The 22,604-nt window shown below is 41.6% G+C and overlaps 1 protein-coding gene across 1 annotated transcript in view; it reads left to right on the forward strand.

The window, feature by feature from the left end:
• Positions 1–21,230, forward strand: part of elfn1a (extracellular leucine-rich repeat and fibronectin type III domain containing 1a) — a 69,284-nt gene extending 48,054 nt beyond the window's left edge. Inside the window, exons 3-4 of the mRNA XM_061700642.1 lie at positions 8,382–8,479; positions 18,547–21,230. Coding sequence (XP_061556626.1) covers positions 18,855–21,230 — 2,376 coding nt within the window. The 5' untranslated portion in view covers positions 8,382–8,479; positions 18,547–18,854. The remainder of the gene's footprint in view (positions 1–8,381; positions 8,480–18,546) is intronic.
• Positions 21,231–22,604: the final 1,374 nt, after the last annotated feature.

Genomic DNA, 22,604 nt, shown 5'->3' on the forward strand with positions numbered 1-22,604 from the left:
TTATTTGCACGTACAAAACCAATGTTTACTGAAATGTTAGCGCACGAATCGACAGAGCGCCAGCATGTTTACATACAAGCGAGCTAGCTTCATATCGTTATGTTGCCTGTATGCTAATGGTATTAAACGTACAGGACCATTACCTCAATATTTAGGGAAGAAAATGGTGCACTTACAGTGATTGCATATCATATATACTGTTCATCTACCAACACCCGAAAAATTCAGCTTTAAAACTGTCGGAGGGAGCGCGAGCAAAAAACAGGTACATCTGCAAAAACAGGTACGTCTGCAAATCTGAAAACGGATTTAAACTTACTATTTTGATGTCTTCTCAATTTAGAGATATATGCTTTTATTTACCAGCGATGACTGACCGCAAACTTACCCCCATAAAGGGACATTTTTACAGTTATAGTCTGTACTTAGCATAGAAATAGCGTGTACATTTGAAAAAGACACAGTTTGGAGGCTATTAATGCAAGATTAGATTGACTGCGTAAAATCAGGGGAATAAGTGATGCCATTTATAGGCAGAATAAAGAGTGGTAAAAATGAAAACTGATTAAAAAAAATATATATTTTAAATGAAGGTTATGCACAATTTCTCGCTGTAAAATAAAAGCACATTTGACTGATGAGAATAAAAGCGTGCTGACATCCGGCCGCCTCCCGCCCAGTTCTCGTACAGAGGCGGATAATTGTCTTGTTAAAGAGATAAAAATCCAGAATGTTACGCCTGGTGTTCAATCCCAGCGCAACTTTATTGGGGGTACGTGGCCTCAGCGCATGAATCATCATTGACTCACTCTTAAAACCGGAACAACCTTTTCTCCGCAAATGACTCACTCGTTACAGGGCTAATCAGTCGCAGCGCATCTTATCATTTCCCCAACTTTACTTTATCTGATGCTATTGTCGTCGCGCGACCCGGCGAGGCCGCAGGCGCGGATACAGCGTATAATTTGCCGACAAACGGAGGGAAAACAGCAGAACGGAGAGCCTGAAGAAGTGTGATTAAGCAAGCTGTGTTGGAATAATAAAGACTCGTTTCACTCTGCATTGTAATGAACGCGGTGCTTCATCATCATCATCATCATGGAAATGAGCAGTGCCGCAATCACTTACAGAAACAGATCTGCATTTTAATACATGAGTAATACTGCTTTTTTTTCTCTCTCTCTTTGTTTAGTGACAAAATGTATCTATTTTTTAAAAGTTCAGAGCGTTGTCGTCGCTGTCCAAAAGAAAAGCATGTAGTGCATTGCATTTTTAAAACAACTCACAAAATGTTGCCGTACGTGCTTTACATTGGACACACTGGACAGAGATGTTTTAAGTGCAAAATGGTCGCATGGTGACAAAAAGAGCAAGCTACAAAATCAAAAGGCTTGTTGAAATTAAATGCTGTAGGCGATCTTGAAACTATCTTTTGAAATCGGTGACGCGGTTGTTGCCGATTGTTTAGAATTAATTGCTATAAGCCAAAAAAATTTAAAATAAAAATGTTGGACCATTTTTGTTGTTGTTGTTGGTTACATTTTACAGTGACTAGAGATCTTGCTTTAACAAAGTGCAGACGTTGCCAAACCTTAAGTTCTGGCCGCGTTTGTTTTTATTGGATTGCTAATTGTTAAAAATAAGAAAGCTACAGCTATTTTATTGATAGTCGAGCAGACTTTTCTGTCAGTTGTGCTCAATGAATGCTGCCTGTGGTTGTAATTATTCATTTAAATGTCATCTGTGAATTTGGCCCCAAATTTGTAACGCTTGGGAAACTAAAGAAAACTAGTAGTAAATGAATGACAGGTAGAACTATCATCGTTCAGACAGCAATGACGCAGCCAAAAACGCAAATGCCAGTTCTTAATCTTAATGTCTTACTCCTACAGCCAAGGGGATTTTTGAAATTTGAATGCTAATGCGGACTGTAAGCAGATGAGCAAACAAGCACGCAATTTATTTCTATTAGTAAGCGTCCAAGTCTAAAGGAAACAGTGTGTGTGCAAATGAGGGATGAATTATTAAACACATGACCGTCCCATAAAGGGAGACAGACTTTAGTGCGTCGTAAAGCATTTAATACATGTTTATAACCACCCATTGATTAAAGTGTTACTGGACTAGTGAAATGTTACGGGGTGGCTTGTTGGGATGCAGCGAGGCTCTTTATGACCTGTCACCAGTGGAGGCATCCAATGGAACTCGGGGGGGGGGGGGTTGTTTCAAGAGCCAATGAGATGGACCATCGCAAAGTTGCCGTCCATATTAATCGCGTTGTGGTGCGAGCGAGGGAAACTTTTGTGATTTCGGTTTAAAGCGAGAGCACGGCAAAGCGCAAGAGGTCCTGTAGACGTCTATTTGATTGCACCAGAGAAAATCGATTGGTGGACTACTCCGTATCGACATTTAAAGCTTGAAGTCGCCGTCGGACTATAATTATGCTCTGTGTTTGGCTGACAGGACGATGCAATCTTCATAAATCTGCTCACGTCCGAGAGATGGGAAATAAGATGGTTGTAGATAAGAATAGCGGTTAGTAGATAAGAATAGCGGTTAGCCTCGCTAGCTTCCACTATTCCGATCGCCGCTAGCATAGAAGAAGCATGAAATGACGCCAAATCACGACCATCGCTTTACGACACTGACGTCAGTGTATATGGTCGGTGTATGCGAGTTTGTGGAAATATTTCACCAAAAAATGAGACCGGTAGCTCAGTAACTTACACAATATTTGGAATCATTTTGTTCATGTTTTTGCAATGTGGCAAGGAAGCCGACGTACCTGAAAGAAATCGACAACCGAGCCGAGGTTCTAACCCAGAACCTCTCAACTGTGTACAATACATTTCAATTGAATCATTATTTAAATCCAGTTGGAACTTATTGCAAAAAGCAACAAACATGTTCATGTTAAAATGTTACTTAGATTGCTTGATAATAGTGCTTGATAAAGGCCATCGTATGGCGTGCGGGCATATTTCCATTTCTAGGGTTTCATTGGAGAAATACTTAGAAATAAAAACACATAAGAAATATCAGAAATAAATGAAGTCGACCGACCGCCGTCCCAGAACAGGTCATGGTTGCGCGACGCGTATGGCAAACGCCTGAATAGAAAACATTCCATCAAAGTGAAGTACATAGTCCAGATACCTTCGCTCTGTTGACACCCCCTCTTTTCCATGTATATCCTGAAGAGAGCCACTGTTACATTACAGGCATTGTTCCTCACAAGGTTAATTAGCTTACATTAGGGACATGCTCACGTCCTTTCACGTCACTCAACGCTGAATCTATGCTGCCGCTGCTACGTGTTGACCTCATTGAAGGTTGAACTTACTGACGTGTTTGCTAACTATAGTCTACGAAGTCTAAGAAAGTACGATTTCTGTACACATGGCCATTAGCGCTTTAACCGAAAATTGAGGAAAATGTGGATTTTTTAAAAAATGTAATTCATATTCAAAGTGTTGATGAGCTTGAGGTCAGAGGCAAGCATACATTGGTCCAGAATGTTTTGCTAATATCAACAGAAGGGGGAATGAAGCGGGGAGAGCCTCGGTGTACTCGTGGTTAGCACCTCCGACTCACAGTTCTCAAAAGTGCGGCATGTTAGCATACAATGCAAAATGCTATAGACAGGGTAACAGATATTAGCATCAATGTATTGGTAATTACAAACCTTCAAACAACTGCCACTTTAACACGCAGAGCAACAACACATACAAACAGAGCACAAAGCAATACTCATAGGCGTGTATTCTCTCTGGTATGTGGGAACAACAACTATTACTGGCATTTACAGTAGTTGGGGACCTTCTCTGCCTCTTCTTCATGCTGTTAATTACGCAACATCGCTCCCAGTACACCTCAGTGACGCTCAGCATGCAGGGGTTCACTGTCTATACGTACTTTTTGCAACTTTTGTTTTTTTTTTGGGAGGGGGGGGGGGGGGTGGCATGAGATTTTTCCAATGCCAAATATGTGCCTTGGCTCAATAAAGTTTGGGAAACAAACAAAAAAACGCAATGCTACATCCCATAATGTCTTCTCTGCAATTGACAATGAGAAAGGCAGTCATGAATGACACGGGTCGACGTGGATGAGAATTGCGACACGGAGCTGTTAGCCATTGGTCTTCAGACGCCCCGATGATATGATTTTATTTTATTTTTTTATTATTTCCACATCACAGAAAAAGACGATTAATAATACCCATAATCATTTTGCCCGCGAAACCACACGCATCACGATGAAGGACGTTTCTCACACTCTGACACATCCATTATTGCTTCCCGTGAGGCACGGCGGGACATCGTCTCCTCAGCGCGAATACGAGCGCTGTGCCGACACAAAGGAAGTGCATGTAAAGTGCACGTGGCCTTTTTGACGGACTCCGGCGTGTTCTGTAGCGATAACAAAATGAAGGTAAATTGAGGCTTTGCTGCATCGCCTGCTGGATTAGAAAGGTGAGGTCGGTCACCTTTAAAGAAGAAGGATCTCGAACCATCTGCTTCTGTTTCCGCTGGCGTGTTTTTAAATACCTTTCATGTCTCATTTGGAATTAATATCTATTAGGATGCATTTGGCATACTGTTGTATTAATATAGGTACACAACATGACTGAATAAGGTGTTAAATAATGGCAAGTAGGTACAATTATTCCCATGAATGTGTCTTTTATTTGTTTCATCATTTAAAAAAAAAAAAAAAGCCATACCATGACATCATATGATTCCCTCTGCCAAGTTAAATCTTAAAGTCTTCTTAAGATCCCGTTTTGGGTCCGCTGGTCGAGTCTGGGCCGCCAGCTGATCCCGCCTATGAACAACGACACCTGCAACCCCACAAACAACGGATTTTTTGCTCGATTCAATCTTTCAGGGATGATTGTCATGTTATTTTAAAGCAATTCACTGAAAAGGTCGTAATATATAAGGCACAAGATGGGTGACATCAAAAGATGAATTAGAGCCGTGGTTCTCAAACTTTTTGCTTCAAGTAGAACTTTTAAAAAAATAAATTAAAAAAAAAACAGCTCTACAAGTACCACCAACAATGACCAGCATTAAAATACAGTAGCTTAGCATTTATTCATAATAAGTACTGGACATTGAACATAATTGTAAGCCACTATAACACTATGCACAATTAGAACAGTAACACCGCTGTTAAAAAAAAAGGGCTTAATTCAATTAAAATGTATCATTTACACGTAGTATTAAATACAAATTTGGCTCAAATAAATGTTTAAAAAAAACAGTTCTAAAATATTCAACGCAAATGTCATGTACCAGTTTTTTTTAAGTTAAATACAACTAAAGTTAACAAATGTACTGTAGAGATTTAAAAAAAATAAAATGAAAAAATAAAAAAAGCTTAAACCACTATATTGTTATCCACAGTTTGAAAATTCAGTGATTCTTTCGTGTATCCAAACTTGGAGAATCACTGAATTAGAAATTAATTTGACTCTTATAGGTTCATCATCGCACTTTTCCTCTTTGCCATCACCCAAAAACAAAAACAGCACAAATAAGCCAAAGAAAGAGCAAATCACGCTTGTGGATCCGTTAGAAGCGCACTGAGCTGAAGTCTCGCGAGATCTGACAGTGGTTCAAACACAAAATTTGGAGTAGAATTGTAACGCAAGAACTCTATTGATTTTTCATGGGAAGTTTGCCATAATCATCCACCCCCCCCCCCAAAAAATAAAAAAATCACTTTTTGTCATATTTTTTAGTCATTATTATGACTTTACAGTAGTAGTGTACATGATAAACCCGATCTGTTAAAAATAAAATAAAAAATTGCTGTTTCTGGCCCCTAACCACCACCCCAGAGGAAAAACAACCATAACATGACACCTATTCCATTACGTCCCGTGGGACCCAGACTGAAAGTTTATACGACTCGGAACAAGTGTTTGTTCCTTGTCCTTGTTAACTGCATCTTTAAAAGTGCCCAAGCGTGTTCATTAAGTGCTATTTATTAAAATAACACCTTAGCAACAGGCGATGTCAACAAGGAGCAGCTGCTAAAGAGGGGCCGTTATCGCTTTGTGGAGGATTTGCATCTCGCGAGCTCTTGATTAAACCTGTCATTAAGTCGCTCGTTTGCATCTTTACGTGCAGAGTGGCCATTTAAATGCAAGACGCGAGGCACAAACGCGTCTTGCGCCCCCCCCCCTGCACCCCCCCAGTAACATTTCCTCCCATTTTCTCTTTGTTAAATCTAGAAAGCAAATATTGTGCTCGCGTGCGTGCCGTTGGAGTTTTCAAATGGAAACGCGGCAATAAAAATGCTAATTTCGATTCAATGCGATCAGAGCCCTGCGTGTCAGAGGATCTCATCTAAAGTCCATTAGTATTTGGAGGATTGATGTTGCACTCGGCACCCTAACGGGGATAAAAGTCCTCACAGCGGTGAATCACTGGGCTCGTGATGAGACCCGAAGCCGTTTGGTGTGGCGCGCACAAAGAATTTTTACTTCTATTTTCCAGTCAAGTAGCAGCTCTCTATTATGTCTTTGTGGACCCCCCCGAGGGAGGGCGCCTTGTAAGAAACAATAACTGTCCTGTCAAGATGGAGAGCAGGGAGAAGGCGCTCCTGGTTTTCCACTTGCCCGCTCGGGTTTCCTGTCATTCACACACCAAAAAAAAAAAAAAAAGCTCATGAGGTTGTCATGTATCCACTCCAGCGCGGCCACCGACTGTGCAGCGTGCAAACATTTCAATCTCCAGTCAGAGCGCCTGCTGCAGCTCGCTTATTCCTTGTGTATTTACGACAGATATGCATTCTCTTCAAAGTGCACCGCACGACTCTCACTGAGGGATGAAGACATCAGACGGACATAAGTCTCGCCAATGTCAATGTCTGTCCCCCCCCCAAAAAAAAAAGATCTTCCGCACATTCTGCTCAAAGGAGAAAGCGCACGTTTTCACTCTGAAATTCAAGTGACGGCCACCGTGAAGAACTTTCAAGGATTTCCTCCTCCTCCGTGTCACTGAGACGTCTCGATTGAATGAAAGTGGCATCGCCGATGCGTTTGTCAGCTTTCTGCCGCTTCTGAAACGCATCCTATTTTCATCACTGATTGGCTCCGCGGGGGCTGCGCAGGGTCCGGCGCCGCCGCCGACGACCACGACATATTATTTAGACCTGAACTTCACCAAAGTCTTGTAACGTCAAAGGGATTCTTTCCTATTCTTGCTGTATCTCCACTCACAGAGACTCGGATAAAGGTCAAGTGTTCAAACAAACAAACAAACAAAAAATAATAAACAACTATTGCATAAGACAAAAACAAAGAGGGAACACAGCGTGTCTGTCAGTGTGCACTGAGGCAGGGTGAGCACAGCCCTCATTATATGACGCACAATTAACGATTTGATGTCATGTTAATTAACCAGAAGGATGGTTCCGTGACATTTATTTTTCTCCAAAAGTCAATACAATTCTAAGAAGCAGAAACAAACACGGGTGTCTCTTTATGCATGCGTATTGGCATTGTTATACACCCTACACGCACAGTGACTTTTAACAAAATAATGACTTTTTATTTAATTTTAACCTTTTCATTTCATGACACTTTTATGTTGTAGTTTGGCATCCCGTTTTGCCAAATTACATTAAGACAGGCATGAACTCTTCATCCACTCATATGCTTCCCCTTTATGTAAATGACATTCTTTAGGCGTTATAGCACCACCTGTTGCTTTGGCATGCGCACTACAGCGTGCAAACGTGAACACACGATTGTTTTCAAATTTGAGAGGATGCACAGTGAACTGGTTGATCGTACAGTATGCCTGTCCCACCTTGAGGGATGAGCGGTATAGAAAACGGAGGGATGGCGTAAGAAAGAGGCAAACAACAAGTCAGGAGACAATGTGATGAAAACAGCCAAACTAGTTGTGTCTCTTTCAGTCGTTTGCATCATAAGCAAAAAGAAACACATGCAACAAATACAAATTCAATTTCATTCCAATTTGTCCAGAAGACGGTGCCTGTTGGATCCACGCTTAAACTCTTTGCGGTTTAAGTTTGTCCTGAGTCGGCAGCCAAAGTCATTGTTGCCACATGCTTCGGCTCGGAGCCCAAAAGGAACGTGCCGAGTTGATGGTCAGTTGATGGCCTGGAAAATTGCGTTTAAACCTTCAGGTGTTATTGCCGCTCATATCTTAAGTCTCCAAAGTGCAGGATTAAATTAAATTCCTGCGTTTCCCTGCTGTCTGCTTGATGAACACTCACCACAGCTCACTTGCTTTGGGTCCTCTTTCAGGATGTGCCATGCTGTTTTTGTTTTTGGAAAGGCATAGCTTTTGCCTTAAATGAGACATACTTTATAATCCATTTTTGTTTACAATTTTAAACAGTTCCCAGGTGCCGGCGCAGAAGTCAAAATGCCACACTGACAACAGCTGGACATCAAACCCATCGAGATATCCGGTGTGCACTGCTCTTGTCAAGCAGGGTAAGAATACAAATCTCAATTGGTCATTTAAAAACTATTTTTTTTTTTTTGTTGCTAACACAACGTATCAGTCAATTGATAGTTTCTAAATGAAATGTAATTTTGTGACTGTTATTAGCCGATGGCTCAAAATTACAAAAACGGTTTAGTTGAAAGTGTGTAACTTAATTGACGCAAGCATTACTGTACTACAAAATATTTATCTACGTACGGACATATTTGCTGCTTTTAATTCTTGATGGATTTAGTCGGTCGTGTGGTCTTCCACATACTGTAGCTTGAGCCGACGTAGACATTTCTCATCGATGCTTTTTCTCTTTAGGAACGGGAATAAACCTGACGCTCGCTTTCAGTCGCTCAGGCCCCGCCCCCACCGCATGCACAACATCATCGAGCTATCAAGCACGTGCCGGATATCAGAAACTAGTTTTTCATCACAAGTGAACGCAACAGCATTACTGATCCTGATAACGCTCGATGCAGCTCTGCTTATCTTCTGGCTTTGATGTAGTATTTCAGCCCTCCGCGTCCGGACTGCAAGCCACCACTGCCTAATTTAACGACTCTCTCGTCGACGCATTTTCCGAAATAGGCAGAAAACTAAAGATTTACAGTGGTGCCTTGTGATATAAGTTTAATTCCTTCCATCTCTGGTCTCGTAACTCTAAACACTTCTAAACACACTTTCCCCATTGAAATGGAAAATGCCATACATCTGTTCCTGACTCACAAATAAAAACAATTTAGTATTTTTTTTTTGTAATGTGTTCTTTAACAAGAGAAAGATCACTCGATAATATTGTACTATAAAATGTATGCACTATAAAAACACTCAGTCATGACAATTAAATGGAATGTAAAGAATTAAGCAGGTTTTGCCACATTTCATTGCTTCGATTCCACGGACATTGTTCTGCTCCTTCTGGTCTGCACGCCTTGTCCAGCTGGCGGCAGTATAATACAGACATAGAACACACGAAGAAGTGTGAAGTGTGACTCAGTAAGATACTGTAATAATTATATATATATATTTTTGCAAAGGAAAAAGACACCGTTTGTGTCCAAATAATAGTTGCTTACAGGATTCTAACACGAAAAACCCATGAGTCACTCGTGTCTCAAGGCGACACTGTACTTGGTTGCTCTATTTTACTCTTGCTGGGTCAGCATACAATTTGTATACAAGTCATTAAAAAGTAAATTTTTGTAAATGTTTCCTTTCACATTGAGAAAGAGAGGACGGGCGCACTTGAAGCGCCGTTGCGCTTCGTAGATGGCGCATGGACGGACGCCATTTGCAGTGGCTTGTTGTCTCGATGAAGGTGTCACTCGAAGTTGGGTTTGGCTTCATGATGAGATTTATTTTTTTTTTTTTCCCCCTCGCCCTTGCCTCAGCTCGAACCGCTGCTGAAGGATTCTGTAGCCGGTGAAGAACAATAGAGTGAGATATTGCGAAAGCGCGACAGGGATGGCGTGGGGTGCAAAGTCATTCAAAGTTTTACAAAGTATGACGCCTAAGCGGAATACCAAGTGCACGGAGAGGAAGTTCGCAGCGAGCCAGTGTTACAAATGCACGTTTCCCGCCCAACCTTTGCTCCCAAGACTAATTACACCCTCACCCAAAAAAAAAAAAAAAAAAAAAAAAAAGGAATCCATCACTAGGAATTCTGCTTGAACGCAGCATCAGCATTAAATTAAATCAGCCCCGTGCCTCACTAATACTTACTGCTAATTACCAGCAACCTGTGCCAATTAGCAGCAGTGAGGTGTTATTTGGCACACACAAATGTTAAAGTAGGCCATTACATTAACAAGATAGAGATAAATAAAAGATGTATGAGTGCTGCCGCTTGATTGCAGTAGATATAAAAATAGGAGCAAAACAAAAATGTTTTTTGGAACCTCCTACATCATAGTTTTAATCCTAAAATATATATTAAATATTCTTGTAAGCCACTACAATTACTGTATGCACAGCTTGAACATTAACACTGCGCTTAAATATGGGAAAGTAAAAAAAAAAAAAAAAAAAAAGTAAAAAAAATAAATTAAAAAAGCTGTTCTTAAATAATCATTCAATTAAAATGTATTGCAGATAAAAGTTCTATAAAATTTGTACCCAAATACATGTTATAAAAGAAACGTCTCAAAGATTGCATGCACATTTATTGTACTACAAGTTAAATACAACTGAACTGTACTTAACTGCAATGGATTTAAAAAAAAGTTTCAGCTACTGTAACATTATGCAAAGTTTGAACATTTAATTTAGTGATTCTTTTGTGCACCACTAATTGTACACGTACCTCACTGAGAATCATTGTCCAAGATTGAACACAATCCATTCCACAATGCATTTGTTTGTATTTTGAAATCTTTTTTTCACCATCAGAAGCACAACCTTTAACATTTTAACCTTCAAACTATCCATCAATTCGTTTTCTATAAATTTAAAAAATGTGAATCGCAAAATACATACTCAGAATGAATCCTTTGTTCAAACTCCAAGCTAATACCTGTTTCAGGTTTCAAAATGTGACTTCAGCGATATTTCTATCAAATATTTTTGACAAATTTCGCCAAACAAAAACAAAACAGCTTCATAAAAAGCGATAAGCTAAAAGGTTCAACTTAATAACACAAATATTTGCCAATAAGTGTAAGTCCTGAACAAACAGTTGTTTGGTTATTTTTAGGCCTCACTCTCACTGTGGTAAATGCACCAGTTTAATATGCGCTGATGTAACTGGAGCACGCGAGCCCCCCTTCCGGCCAAAAGCAATTCAGGATCTCGATGAGCACAATGTTTCCTTCCCCGAGAGCCGTAGTTCCATTTCAACTCAATTGATTGGCCATCTCTTCTGCCCAGCGAGAGGTGGCTGCATTTTCAATGACATCAAATAAAGGGGGCAGTCATTGGTATGGATGAGAAGGGTCCGCAGAGATTGAGGCACCTACACCGCCACAAAGCACAAGATAAGAAACAGACGCGACAAGAATGGGCCGGGCTTACAACTATATTTAAAAAAAAAAAAAAAAAAAAAAGAACGAGAGAAAGAAGAAGAGAAACAGATGCGTTAATATCAGCCTCTGTAGAAATCTGGAGATACAAGCGAACAATTTGAATTTAGTATGCACGCCGATGTTTGGATGGCCGCAAACGTCGTCACACAAACGAAGGCGAGCGGCTGCTGCAGAGGCGCAGTATGTGCATGCAATATCCTTTCGTTAGTGCAGAGAGATGCTGTAGATTTCTGATGTGTTTGGCTGCTCGTTTCATTTCGGAGCGCAGCTTCTAAGCAAGGGGGTGGGGGGGGGGGGGGGGGGGCAGGGAGTCATCCCGATACTGCATAAGGGAACACTGGAGGTGATTCATAGATCGTCTAGAAGGTTTCTAACTATCACGCTGACATTTTTACAACACGGACTCAACCCCTCCACTGTAAAAGTGTACCTATGAGACGGCCATCCGTTTGCAATGTGGCTGCAGAAGACATAGCTCTTACACAATGCTCACTTTTGACTGGCACTGTTATTCTGGTGCTCGGGCCCGCTTGGAATCACTGTTCGTTGCTTAAAACTCAACAGTATCGGCAAGCGCATGTATCGTGGTGGAAATGTATTTATTTTAGGGGTCTCCAAACGACCCCGCCCCCAAAACACACCCACTCACGCCCCCGAGAAAGTTTTAAAAATCGAGCCCCCGACACCAATTTCATCGATCAACACGAAATTGGTTGGACATGTAGATCAAAATAGGACACACGAAAACCTCTCAAGGACCCGTGGGCGAAATTGAACAGGAAGTCAGCAATGAATCGGTTAAAGATTCCCCAACACAAGGTTCACCGATCGACGCAAAATTGGGTCCAAGTCTATCATAACAGGACGCATGAAAAAGTCTTGAGGGCCCATATCTGAAATTGAACAGGAAGTCGGCCATTTTGTTTAAAGCAACCATTTTGGGCAAATTCCATGGCTCAATCAACTTTTATTTGTGCATTTGTCCAAATTGGAAGACTGTAACCAAGACAGATCGGCCATGCTAAATTACCAAACTGGTTTAACCACGCCATCTAAAGTGGGCGGAGCATGGCGTCAAAGTTAGACAACTAGTTGAGACCGAATCAACAGCGTAGTAGTGTCTCAATTGCAGCAATCATCCATCCATCAATCCATTTTTTGAGCCGCTTCTCCTCACTAGGGTCGCGGGCGTGCTGCAGCCTATCCCAGCTATCATGGGGCAGGAGGCGGGGTACACCCTGCCAGCCAATCGCAGGGCACATACAACAAACAACCATTCGCAATTTAGAGTTGTCAATTAACCTACCACGCATGTTTTTGGGATGTGGGAGGAAACCGGAGTGCCCGGAGAAAACCCACGCAGGCACGCGGACAACATGCAAACTCCACACATGCGGGGCCGGGGATTGAACCCCGGTCCTCAGAACTGTGAGGCAGACGTTCGAACCTGTCGTCCACCTTGCAACAATCAATTCCACTTAATATACTAAATTGCTAACATTCAATTTATTGTATATTATGTTAATCCTTTGTCGTAGACAATAACAATACAATCCTCCAATTTCTTATGATTTTTATATGGATAAAAATAGTGTCACAGTAACTGTGGCTTGGATGACATTGAATATGTGGGGGGGGGGGGGGGGGGGGGAACAAAAACCTTTGTCAAACTTTAGGAAAGAGTTACAATTTATGGCCCATTTTTGGTACTGTTCCAATTTGATGTGATCCAAATAAAACCGCGACTCGTGTCCTCTGGACATAAACAAAAGTATTCCTCTTTTGATTGACAGTGTCATTGAAAAACGAAAACATTTAAAGGAAGACTTTTCAAATCCATGTTGGATCTCACTAGTACCTAATTTTGTATCCAGTATATGCTATCAGGATTACAGACCTTTCACGCTATGATGTTTTGTGGACCTTCCACCTCCTCCCGCCCCCATATAAAAGAGCCAACTGGGCCCTGAACAGCTCCCAACAGAAAAGTACAAGTCGGCCTTTGAATGGTTCTTCAAAGGCAAGGTTTCAATAGGTTATCCACACAAGTGAAAAAAGGAAGAAAAGAAAGGCCTTCATTACCCAGCGCATAAAGCCTGAATGGGCGAGAGAGAGCCCGTGGAATGGCTGCCTGGTTCTGATAGGGGAATACGCTCACTTCTGATGCCTCGGGTGTTCTGGCCGACTGCACTGGACCGTACAGATTGCTGCCATTATGGAAAGTGGGTCTTTGGTGGCAAATAAGCCCTCATAAGGCTGCAAAGACCGCTGGCTAGGCATAAGACTCATCTGAAGATTGGACTGTACAATCATGGCAACATGCACATGATACACTAAGGCATTCGCTTTAGTCAGTTTGTTGAGTGTTTTTATGCTACAGGCTTTGGCCCTCATACAAATGTGTTCTTTATGAAAAAAATAATAAATAAATAAAATAAAAAATGCAGGAGTATTCTTCCCCACCTTTGGAGAAGTATTTTCTCCGAAGTGCATTCATGGAGAAAATCTGTTACATCAGTGCAAGCACTCAGGTCACAGGTTGTGGACAACCAGACGATAAGTGCATCTGTGTCGGGTTCTAAGACCCGTGAGACCAGACCATCGCAAAAAAATGACAGTCAGCAACTCACCCCCGCACATTAAGCAATTGACTATACGGACAACCTGAACAGCGAGCATGTACAGTATATGTTTTTGATGCTGTACATATGGTACATTGTACAAAATATTTGAGAAGTTGGATCGAAGATAGATAAATTGATGCTATGACAGATCAAAACTGTTTTGTCTCGAACAACACAAGCTACTAGTTGCTGTAAGGAGGAAGTCAAGCATAATTGATGCGTGGCTTCGAATTGACCAGCACCGAATCAGCATGTGCACTCTAAAACTGACATCTCAGGTCCAATTTAAGGCATTTAAACACTAAGAGATCTCGGCGCCACGGCACCAGTAGCACCAGCTCGGCTGGAGCATCGCCACCGCCCATTCGCTCTCTATTTGTGCGAAAGGTCGCAGGCTCTGCATTAATAACAAGTTGCCACTTGTTATTAATGAAGGAAAAATGTTTTGCCTTTCTAGATATTCTGTAGAGATGTATTTTTCAAACACATTTAATGGAATATTTGATCTGAATCCTATGTCTCCCCTCAGGGTCTTTGAGAATCTTTTTTCTCATCAGTTCTCCTCCACTGCTGCTCTTTTGTCATCCTGAAGGTGTTTTCAAATGGCAGCCTTTAGCATTGTCATCCTCCAATAACCGCACTTCTCTCTTTTTATTTCTATCTTTGCTCATGCTGCTGACCACCGCGCTTATTTGGACATCTCAATGCCGAATATAAAAAAACAAACAAACAAAAAAAAAAACCTTTAAGTGCCCCTCGTATCGCTGTAAAACACCAATTCTTTGGTGCGCCCGGTGATGTTTACAATATAAAGCAGCAGCCGAGAGGAAGAGCAGGACCATATGTGAATTCTAGTATCAGAATAACTTGATCAAAAACATATTGCTACTAAAGCTCAACAGATGACAGCTTTGAAATAAAATGCCAGTTTGTAGACAACATTGGGGCAAATTAAATAGCGAATGAGAGCCTCTTGTAACCTGTTACATACGTATCATATCGGAGGTTTAAACATTTTTACATATGGGCCCTATGGACCCAGAGGAACTTCTTACCTCACTTAAACTGTTCAAACTGGACATAAGCATTCCAGAGATAAGCGTGCTGATGCGTTGGTTTGGTTGACTGAAAACGTTAGCAACTAGCTGTAGCCGCTAACTAGCCGCTGACTTCTATGGTAAATTGTTCCGAACGTTAGAGTGTTTTCATGACTTTTGTATTTCAGAGGAGTGAAATTTAACTTCCACACATACATGACAGTAAATATTTATCACACCAACTTATTTGATCAATAAGGAGTTTGCAGTAGTAAAAAAGCTTGCAAGCTTTGAATGTAGCCTCACTTCACTCATCTCTTCTCCCCTCGACTCTCTGTCCAAAAAGCATGTGATTACGAAAGTGCGTAGTTGGTATACATACTGTAGTCACAAAAAAAAATTCTGTCCAGCTTCACCAAAATAACAGCGCTAGCAATACCAAGCTACCATTAGCACTGTAAACAAGCTGATGTCTTCAAGTTCAATCATCTACAATGGGAAAAATTGCCTTGAGGTTGCTTGCTCTGCATATACATATATATAAATGAAAATAATGGGGTTAAATGGGATTTTCCATGTTATTTGTTTTAACCGGATAATCTGCATCCTATCTAGATGATCACTTTTCATATTTTCCCACTATAATACGAGTTTTGCAAACTTTTCTGAGGTCATCTAGGAGCTGAGAAGCACACATTTTTTACTTAATCATACAGTATAACATAAAAGTAGAGATGAGAATGCAGAAACAGGAGCTGGTGATGAAGAACCCCTGTAAACAGTATATTTATGAAAATGAAAGCAAAAAATAGAATTTAATTTATAATCTCTCCCTCGAGGCTAATTCCAATCTGTGTTAAACACACGGCTAAGCTTCAGATAATCACGGCAATGATCCTGTGTATCATCTTTGCGGAACAATAATAGTCAATTCCACCAATGCGCTCTAGCCATTATTCTACTGTACGGTATTCTCAGTTGGTTCAAACCATAATGCATTTACTTTAAACCAAATGCCACAGCTATTCACCTACGGTCATTTAAAGTACAAATGTCAAACTCATGGTTGTATTGGAGTACAAAATATAGCCCACTAAAGTCGTTACGATACATTTACAGGAAAGCGGTGCCAGTCTGTCCTGCTGAACATTCTGCTCAGACGCATTTGTGGCTGCGATTCATTGAAATGTTCTGGTCACTACGCAACATGAGAAAAGGTCGGATGACTGCAGGGATGGTGTTCAACTTCACTGGCATGTCGACGCTCCTAAAATGGCGCCATTATCTCTCCTGCGTGGAAGCGTGTCCTTTAACATGCAAACGCATCCTTCCACCCCCCTGTGTCCACTCCTCCAGATGTACATCATCATCTTATTTTATCGAAATGAAAGGCACAAGAATATTTTCTCCTGACAAAAAGAAATGGATTTTAGAACGGTAATACTTCTCAGATTTGATTGACTCTGTCAGGGTGGTATAAATATAACAATATGTCAATCATACTGAGAGCCGTTTCTAATACTTCGACCCTCTTTGTTAAGCTAAATAGTGTAACTAATGCCTATAGATGGCAACAATCCATTCATTTTTTAATATGGCTTATCCTAATTATGGTCAATTATGAGCTGGAGTCTATCCCATCTGACTTTGGGCAAAAGGGCTCATACACCCTGGACTGGTTCACCAGCCAATGGAAGATCACGTTTTTGATGACAACTTCTTTAAGTTCCTTTTTATTAGTGGGCTCACAAATGACAGAAGGCCAAGCAAAAAGCTCAAGATAATATAAATCACCGAAATGAAAAGAACTGGAGTTTGAACGTACAGGGTTAGGCTGCAGCAGTCCTTTGAGGGTAACACTTTCCCAATAAAATCATGGTTTATAAGTTCAATTTCCATTATTTCAATGAATAAAAGTGAAAAATGAACATTTCCTCCCAAATGCATATTCAAATCAATCTAATAATCTTAGCCCTGCATGCATGGCAGAACGGAACACCTTGTTGGGAGCATGTTGACCCCATGGACTGTTCAATGAAGTAGTGGCAGTTGAAAATGAGTGGTCTGCTGATGCAAAACGTGCTAATCAAAACACAAATGAAAGAATGATTTTTGCCTGGAGAAAAAATAAATAAAAATCAATAAGATGTAATGTACCAGTCAATGCAGACCCCCATGTCCCCTCTTTTAATGACCCGCATCATTTGTCGTCGCCACCGTTTGGTCTCGGGATAAACCTGACATGAATCCATCCATCCATCCATCCCTTTTCTTTACCGCTTATCATCATTGGAAAAACTGCTGTCCATGCGAGGCATAATAATCAATGAATGCACCCCTTAGCTGTCAGCAGAGGCAAACTCTGTCTCAACTAGTTTGCTGTCTGAAGAAAGCCGACATGACATCAGCCGTGAGACCCTGAGCAGCAATTCAGGCTACGGCACAACTCCTCAGGACTGCATTATTCCTGAAGTAGTGAGGAGTTAAGAGTTTAGAACATTCCGAGATAGATTGTATCATCCCATTAAAAATAATACTTGAAAAATAGTAATTCAAGGCAGTCGAATGACCATCACAGTGATGACGAGCGATACCAGCACTCCGAGCTGTTCAGTTGACGTTTTTTTTTGTTGTTGCATGTAAAACATGACCAAGTGTCAGTTGCAGTTCAGCCTGCAGAGGTTAAGATACAATATTACTTGCCTGGTATTGGTAAAACGTACGATGTTCCGTATTTTCTGTAATCAGTTCAGTGTTTGTTATGTGAACTATACTAGACCCTGCAACTTAATATTTATACCCCCAGTAACAATTTCATAGAAGACACTAATGGGCGGATAAGAGCAAAATGCTTTTGCAGCTTCAACTTTGTAGGGAAATACTGTGTGTAACGTTTTAATTTGGAGAGAACTAATCCATTACAGAGCTATTTTGGTGATTTGGTTTGCAAAAGACTAGCAGAAGCTACCAATAGCTGACTTGGGCACAAGATCCTTCTTTTCGCCGGGATAAGCCTGTGCAAACAAATAAGTCCTTTATGCATTGAGCTTGTCAGATGGAAACCCAAAACACGATGTAGCGCGCCGTTGCACACTGTGCTCTATAATTGATTTAATGCAGTGTCTAAACACTGGCCGCCTTGCATCTGACAGTGTGCAGGTTAATGGCGAGACAACTAGGACTTTGCCTTTCCCCAAACTGTCAAGTGGTAATTGGCCAATAGTTTGTTTTAATAGTCTGCCACACACATGCCGTTAATGAATAATTGGCAGAGCATGAACAAGCAATACATATATGGATAACAAAGCATTTAGCTATAAATAAACATGGATTTGTCACCATGATGAAGATTAATTGACATTACAATATCTCTGTGTTGCAGGTAATTTCTCCATTAGGCAGAAAGGGATGCAAAGGGGAAGACCGTTGGAGAAACACTAAAATTAGACCATTCGACAATGTTTTCATCTAAGACAAAAAGCACAAACCAATTCAAGATGGTGAATTCTTCACAAGTTCACCGTCTGCAAATTTAAATGAACGGGACTCCCTCCATGACGAGGGGACGGCTGAACGGACTCCCTCTGGTCCTGAAAACAAGTTCGCGCCGGCCGAATTAAAACAACAGCAACGCCGCCTTCTCTTTTTTTTTTTTTTTTTTCTTTTTTTTTTAAATTTTGTTCCCAAGACATGATTCGCAGGGAGGCACCAATGGCCAGCAGGTGGGGTATGGTTAGCAGTGCCCTGCTTTGGTCTGCAGCCATTGTTTATTTGACCCATGTGGGTCAAGTCGGCGGAGACTGCTGGTTAATTGAGGGCGAAAAGGGCTTTGTGTGGCTGGCGATCTGTAGCCAAAATCAACCACCTTACGAGGCCATCCCGCAGCACATCAACAGCACCATTGTGGACCTTCGTATGAATGAAAACAAGCTTAAAAGTATTCAGTACTCTGCCCTCAGTCGCTTTGCCAACCTGACATACCTGAACCTGACCAAGAATGAAATATCCTACATAGAGGACGGGGCCTTTTCCGCTCAATTTAACTTACAAGTTCTTCAAATGGGCTTCAACAAGTTACGCAACCTAACAGAGGGGATCCTCAGGGGTCTTGGAAAGCTGCAGTACCTCTACCTCCAGGCAAACCTGATTGAGACTGTGACACCCAATGCCTTTTGGGAATGCCCCAACATCGAGAACATTGACTTGTCCATGAACCGAATCCAGCAGTTGGACGGCTCCACGTTCACTAGTCTGACTAAGCTAACCACCTGCGAGCTGTACACAAATCCTTTCAACTGCTCCTGTGAACTGCTTGGTTTTGTCAAGTGGCTCTCGATTTTCCCCAACAGGACAAACGAGCGGATGGTCTGCGACTCCCCGAGTGGCGTGTCTGGTTACAGTCTTCTGAGTCAGAACCCAAACAACCCCACGTATCGAAATGCTCTTCACATGCTCACTACTGTGTGCACCGATGACTACGTCACACCATTTTTTCCATTGCCATTGGAGCCCACAACACCCCCACCAGACTTCACCCTTTGTGGCCTAGAGGATTGTCCATCAGGGACAGAGCCAGAGGACGTCATTACCCACAACATCAGTACAACCATCAATGAAGTGGAAGCAAACCCACTAATGAAACTGAAGCAAGTGTCCAATACAGGCGCCAGCATCACGGTTCAGATTCCTCATCCTTACAAAAAGATGTACATCCTAGTTCTGTACAACAACAGCTTTTTTACACTTATCCAAACCCTTAAAGAAATCAAGGAGGACATTGAGCTTAAGAACCTCAAACCTCACACAAACTACACATATTGCGTTGCTTCCCTTCGCAACTCCCTGAAGCGCAACCACACTTGTCTGACCATCACCACCGGACCCTGGAAGGGGAAATCGAAGGACACAAACAACGCAACTGCCACTCATTACATCATGACCATCTTGGGCTGCCTTTTCAGCATGGTCATCTTTCTTGGGGTGGTTTATTACTGCTTGCGACGGAAGCGCCAGCAAGACGAAAAGCACAAAAAGGCAGGGAGCCTGAAGAAAAACATAATGGAACTGAAATATGGACAAGAACTGGAGGGTGGGACAATTTCTCGCATGTCCCAGAAACAGCTGCTGACTGGGGAGAGCATGGCGCGTATGCCCTACCTACCGCCTGCGAGTGAAATGGATCAGTACAAATTTAAAGAAATAAGCGATACTCCTAAAATGATGAAGGGAAGTTACATGGAGGTGCGAAGTCTGGACCACCATGAACGCAGGGAGTGTGACATGGGAATAGCAGGGAACAGCCAGGGCTCCGTGGCTGAGATTTCTACCATTGCAAAGGAGGTTGATAAAGTCAATCAGATCATTAACAACTGTATCGACGCTCTCAAGACAGACTCCACTTCTTATCAAGGGGTAAGATCTGGAGCAGTGTCCAATGCAGAGCCCCAGCTGGTGCTCATATCGGAGCAGCCACAGAATAAATCAGGCCTCCTGTCCCCTCCGTACAAGGACAGTTACCACCATTCCCTGCAGAGACATCGGTCCTCTGACGTCTCGCCAAAAAGGCCCAGCACCGCCTCAGGAATGCGAAGCCCCCGGCCTTACCGTACCGAATCCAGATACATTGAGAAAACCTCCCCAACGGGGGACAGCATCCTCACGGTGACGCCCGCCGCCGCCATCCTGAGGGCCGAGGCCGAGAAGATCCGTCAGTACGGCGACCACCGCCACTCCTATCCCGACACTCAGATCGAGGAGCTGGAGGGACCCGACGGCATCAGGTCGCCCATGCTGGAGCCTCTTTCGCACTCCCGCTCCAGAGACTTGGCTTATTCCCAGCTGCCGGCTCAGTACCACAACCTGAGCTACTCTTCTAGTCCAGAGTACTACTGCAAACCTTCACACAACATCTGGGAGCGGTTCAAACTCCACCGAAAGCGTCACAAAGATGACGAATACATGGCGGCTGGCCACGCGCTCCGCAAGAAGGTGCAGTTTGCAAAAGATGAGGACCTGCATGATATTTTGGACTACTGGAAAGGCGTGTCAGCCCAGCATAAATCATAACCTCCTTAGATCTTTTTTTTTTTTTTTTTTTTTTTTTAATAAATGGACCACACCTTACAGAAATGACTTTCGATCTTTCGTGGATTGTTTCATGCTCAAAATCACATATGTATCACATTCTCTTTTGACTGTGAGGGGGAAATGGGATTGTTTAATATTTGTCATATTGTGTAAAGAATTCACAGAGTGGGCAAATTTTAATCTATTCATGAGAAAATATATTGCTAAATAATTATATATATATGTTACAATGGATTGTCGGTTTTTGGGTATCGCATGGCCAAGTCCTGTGAAAGTGGATTTGCTGTTGTGTAAAATGAAACTACTCTATGAAATTATGTTTACTGGAACCTCAATATTTTGTTGATCTGGACTCTTTTTTTTTTTTTTTTTCAAACCCTGCATATATTTCGATTATATCCTACATAAACTATGTACAGATTCAGTCGTTTTTATTTATACGCTGTTTTGGTGGGATATATTTGATGAATCAGGTTTAAAGTCGTACAGCTAAGTCTGTAAGTAAAGATAAGCATGCCCCTATTAATAACATCCAAACTTTTTTTAAATATTTTTGTTTTCTTTGAGACTTTTACAAGTATTTATACAGTTCTTTTTTTCTTCTTCTATATATCAGTCTTAAGCCGTTTCATGTACGAAGGTCTCATTCATCAGGCATTTCTATTTTTATGACCAAAGTAGAAAAACTGTTTACAATATTCCTGCACGGTCTGGGAATGGTATGCGCATTTTTTTTTTTTTTTTTTTTTTTTTTATTTGCAATGAGTTGCTCCTGGAAATAACATATTGAGGTAGAGGGAAATCAAATTGAAGCGTACACTTTTGGAAGACGAAATGATCATATTTGAAGAGGAAGCTGAAGGACTGCGAAAGCATTTCCCTGCTACAGCGAACCTGATGGATGAATGTAACATACAGAAACTCTGACGTGTCTATGGCAGCTTTTATGTATATTTTACAGGAAGTATTTATTCATAGCGATGAAGAAATGTTTTGATTTCCTTGCTTCCGGTGTACTATAATGATCTGACGTGACGAACACGGGGAAAAGTAAGTTTGTTACTCCAATGGGCCTTGTTGCTTGCTGAGAGGTTTCGTCTTCATTTGATTAAACCGCAAGACTGTTTTGTGTTTTTGTATATTTGCGGATGTTAGTTACCCCGATGGACGACGAAGAACACGCTACAGTCAACACTTGAGAATGTGAAGAAAAGAAAAAAAAAAAAAACAGACTCCTCTGACTTACTGGCTGTGAATTTGTATATTATGAATTTTTGGCAGTAAATTTGAAAACTTAACACGTCAAAAGGATGTTTACAGAGCTCACTCCACACGGGCTCATGGGGGTGGGAT

This window comes from Phycodurus eques, chromosome 16 (genome assembly GCF_024500275.1).
Source record: "Phycodurus eques isolate BA_2022a chromosome 16, UOR_Pequ_1.1, whole genome shotgun sequence".
NCBI lineage: Eukaryota > Metazoa > Chordata > Actinopteri > Syngnathiformes > Syngnathidae > Phycodurus > Phycodurus eques.